We start from the raw sequence: 3,828 nt of genomic DNA, 5'->3' as shown, positions 1-3,828 counted from the left end.
TCAACCCCCCCCCCCTTATTAGAGATGTGTACATTTCATATTTGATTGAGGGCAACTTCTGTTGGTCTTACAAACTTCTCTTTTGGGTAAATAGTATAGATCTTAATATGTTGGGTAATGACAGTTATTTCTTTAAAGCTTTTACCTGTTTAAACAAAAACCTTTTTGTTTCTCATTAATGAATAAAAAATAATATACTTCTGTTAAATAACATACCTTAAATACATTAATTAAAAATCCGTTTTATTGGGCTTACTAACTAGATTATTCCTACCCTTCCAAAAAATGACGATTTTTTTTTCATATAACACAGGATTTGGAAGATTTACAGGTACGTCTTCCATGCACTAAAAAATACTAATCACAACTGTTATTTCAGTTGGTGGGTCATAAAAGATCTCTTTCATGAATAATTTTATTTACTTCACTTTCGGAACCAACACACAAACTCACAATAAAGAAAGGAGAAGTTTTGCTTTCAGCCAGTTAGTTACTCAGTTGTAACTTCCCATGTGTGTTGTTCTGCCTTCCAGTACATGTGAGAGAAGTTATTCCACCGTGATAATTGGATAAACTATTTTGGATTTACAGTGAGTAGGAATATGTGTGCAGGAAGTTACTATGGAGAAGCTAATTTTCTGTTGAGTCATACCATAACTTGATGATAACTTCTTTTATGTGTTCATGTCTTTAGACTCTTTACGTGAGAAGGGTGACACTCTGGATTGGGTTCAAAGACATAATTGACTACAATTTCCCCTTTTTGCTGAGAAGGCTGCTGACATGGCAGTAAACTGCCACGGGGGGTGCAATAATTCCATGTATCCAAAACTAAAACAATTAAACTTACATAGGAAGGAAAAAAATTAAAATGAATTTAAGACGGCCTTCCACTAATTAGATTCTATGTCTGGAAATTTGTAACACATTTATAATAGAATCTAATTATTGGGGAGGCCATCTTAAATTCAAAGTCATCTCAGATTTGGGTAAATGAGTTCATTTATATTCTTGCTTTGACTACCAAAGCTCATTGCCTACTAGCCAAGTTTTTAAAAATGTTCTCTACAGTAGTGGTACTGAGCATTATATACTTGGACTTTGGAGTAGAGACAAACTTATTCTATCAACTCTAATTTTCTAATGCAGAGTTTGCAGAGGGAGGAATAAAGGCTGCCACAGCAGCTTTCATTCCTCCTTTGTTGCTTAAACCTCAATTAAGAACAATACTACCCTGTCTTGTCTAGATGTGTACTCTCGATATCACAGCCAATAGCTGACTGAATATAAATGTAACTCAAATATGGTTGCAAATATATAATGGAAATGGGTTTTACCACTTGAACTTCCATACCTTCTCATTTCAGAGAATAAGACACCTTGTCTCGAAACTGCAGTGATGAAACAAGAAGCGACAGAAAAAAACATTTCATATACTTCTGTTCAAAGACGAAGCACTCAAGGTAACTTTATCCTCTAAAATCAGAAACAAGGCTGTAGTGGAGTGAGGGCTAGGGCCCTCTGGTGGCAGAGGTGCTAACCAGTGGCCCCACTCTCCTGTTCCAGTCACCCCTGGATTCGCCTGCAACACCTTTATTGATACATTGGGGTGAATGGGAATGTACCTTGTCTCTGAGGTAGCTTATCACAAGGGTTAAGGAGAGTCCCGTTGGATGTCTGTGCATGGCTCTTTCTCCTCTACACCCTGCGCACGCCTCTTATGAAGAGGTATGCTGTTGCAGATGTTGACAGCTTCTCTTTCAAGGTGGTCTCTTTGGTTCCTCTTCTTTCTTCTGGTATTGCCCCTTTAAGATGCTGGGTCCCTGCTCCAAAGCATTGCCTCTTTTAGGATCACCAGTCCAAATGATAGACACAACTTGGGCTTGCCTTGTTGGCTTTGTGAGTTCGTCCCACTAGGGGACTAGCCCTTGGGCTCTTAGACCCTGTTGGTCCCAATCTCAGCCCCTCCCCGGGCTCCTGCATGCTGTTACTAGTTGCTTCAAAAGGGCCGTGTAGCTCTGTCGGCCAATGTAGGATCTCTACCTGTCAGCTATGTAACAGTGGTTGTGTGGCAGCTCCCACCCAGCTACAGTCCCAAGCCAGAGCCAGAACCAGAACTGCTGCTATGGCTATGTGGCTGGGCAGGGGCTGGTATGTCCATGTACTTTGTGCCAGAGCCAGAGAGTAAGCAGTGGTGTGGGCAGCAGGGCAGTGCAGGCTAGAGGCTGTGATGAAGAGAGACAGTGTGGGGAGGATGGGTAGGGGGAAGCAGTGTTTGCAGCTCCATCTCCAAGCTGGAGTCTGAGGAGATGCTGCAGCCACCTGCCCCCTTCTCCTCTTCTCTGCCCCCCCACCTCCCCATTTCTACTTGAATCTGAGATGAGGAGCTTTCCCACCACCCCCATGTTAAATCAATGTAGAAGGCAGGGAAGAACAGTGTAAGGGTGTCTTTTGTTTTACTGTAAGTTATTTACCAAGGGAGTAAAGGGGCATTTCCAACAACTGACTCTAGGGTCCTGGACAGATATAACATTGGAGGCTTCTTGGATGCCTCTGAAAAGTTTCAGACGGTGAGGGACAGATCTACGCAATCCTTTGAAGCACTCCAAAAAAATAACCCTGTAGGAAGCAACTACTATTTTTAAATGTTTCTTGTTACATGTGGATGATCTACAAAGCATGATGAGGGGTTTGGTACTCCAGTATTCCATAGGGTTCTGCTCCCTTTCTTTGCTCCCCCCTTCTCCCCTCCCCTTCCAACATACACACTGGGCGGTGAAAAGTTGGGCACTGTCAGGTGACTGCTGTCCTCTATGCTCCGTCTCTGTTCTTGCAAAGAGCCCCTGTAACTAGAACTGGGAGCCTCACTTCGCACTACACCTCTCCCAGTTCGAGCAGAGGGATACTCCAGGACCGCATAAATGGAGTATATGGGAGAGCACTTCTTTATAGTCAACTCTACCTTCCCCTGCCCACAGCATTCCCCAGTGCGAAATGCAGAAGTCCATGGGAGACTAGGGGATGCAGAACATGTGCTGATAGTTGGCTCCACTCACCAACCACTATCTGCAGTGCAGCTGATCTGTCAGTGAGCGTTCTGCAACTCCTGGAGCACCCCACCACCTCCCTCCTGGAACTGGGAGCAGTGAGGGGCTGGTCTTGGTTGGGAGAAGCCAGGAGACTGGAGGCAGAGCAGTTATTGGCACTTATTGAAAGTCAGCTTCACTTTCCTGCACTTGGTTGGAGAGCACCTTGCTGCACGTAGCTGGTGATTCTTTTTTTGAAGCACTCTAGGGGTTGCTTGGTTGTCCTCTGGCTGAAGTACTCTATTTTTTAAGAACTTCGAAGTGCAACTGCGTTTTGAAGCACTTCAGATAATACATTTTTCTCTACCCTAAGAAGCCTACCCTAAGTTAATTGCTTTCTTATGAGGCACTACTATTTACTAGTATTATAGTCACTGAATACTGAGAACAAATGCATTACTTAACGTCTTTTGTATACGTTACTTCATTAATACTGTAATGAGGAAACTATGGAAATATTTTCTTGTTGAAATAAAATCTTAAATTCACATTGGTGGAAACCAATTGCTCGCAGTTTATGGTGTGTTGTTTCCATTTCATGGATACATCAAAAATATATATATTTTTATAAGTTATAAATGATTGTGGTACAATGTCCTGGATTATGCATTTCTTTTTGTGAAAGGCTTCAGTTTTGTTACGGTTTATGGAAAAGTGTCTCCAAAGGCAATGTGCACTGTTTCAGGTTCCTTCTTACTAAATGCACTGATGAAACAGCCTGTTGTCCCTGGGTCATTACTTG

At 42.5% G+C, this 3,828-nt stretch overlaps 1 protein-coding gene across 1 annotated transcript in view; it reads left to right on the top strand.

Annotated features, from left to right (window-relative positions):
* ATRIP (ATR interacting protein) overlaps positions 1-3,828 on the top strand; it is a 39,888-nt gene that overhangs the window by 15,968 nt on the left and 20,092 nt on the right. Inside the window, exons 6-7 of the mRNA XM_025206768.1 lie at positions 1,368-1,463; positions 3,772-3,826. Of these exons, the coding sequence (XP_025062553.1) occupies positions 1,368-1,463; positions 3,772-3,826 (151 nt within the window). The remainder of the gene's footprint in view (positions 1-1,367; positions 1,464-3,771; positions 3,827-3,828) is intronic.

This window comes from Alligator sinensis, unplaced genomic scaffold, assembly GCF_000455745.1.
Source record: "Alligator sinensis unplaced genomic scaffold, ASM45574v1 scaffold78_1, whole genome shotgun sequence".
Lineage (NCBI taxonomy): Eukaryota > Metazoa > Chordata > Crocodylia > Alligatoridae > Alligator > Alligator sinensis.
Note: the sequence above shows the minus strand (reverse complement) of the source record. Positions and strands in the feature narration are given on the sequence as shown.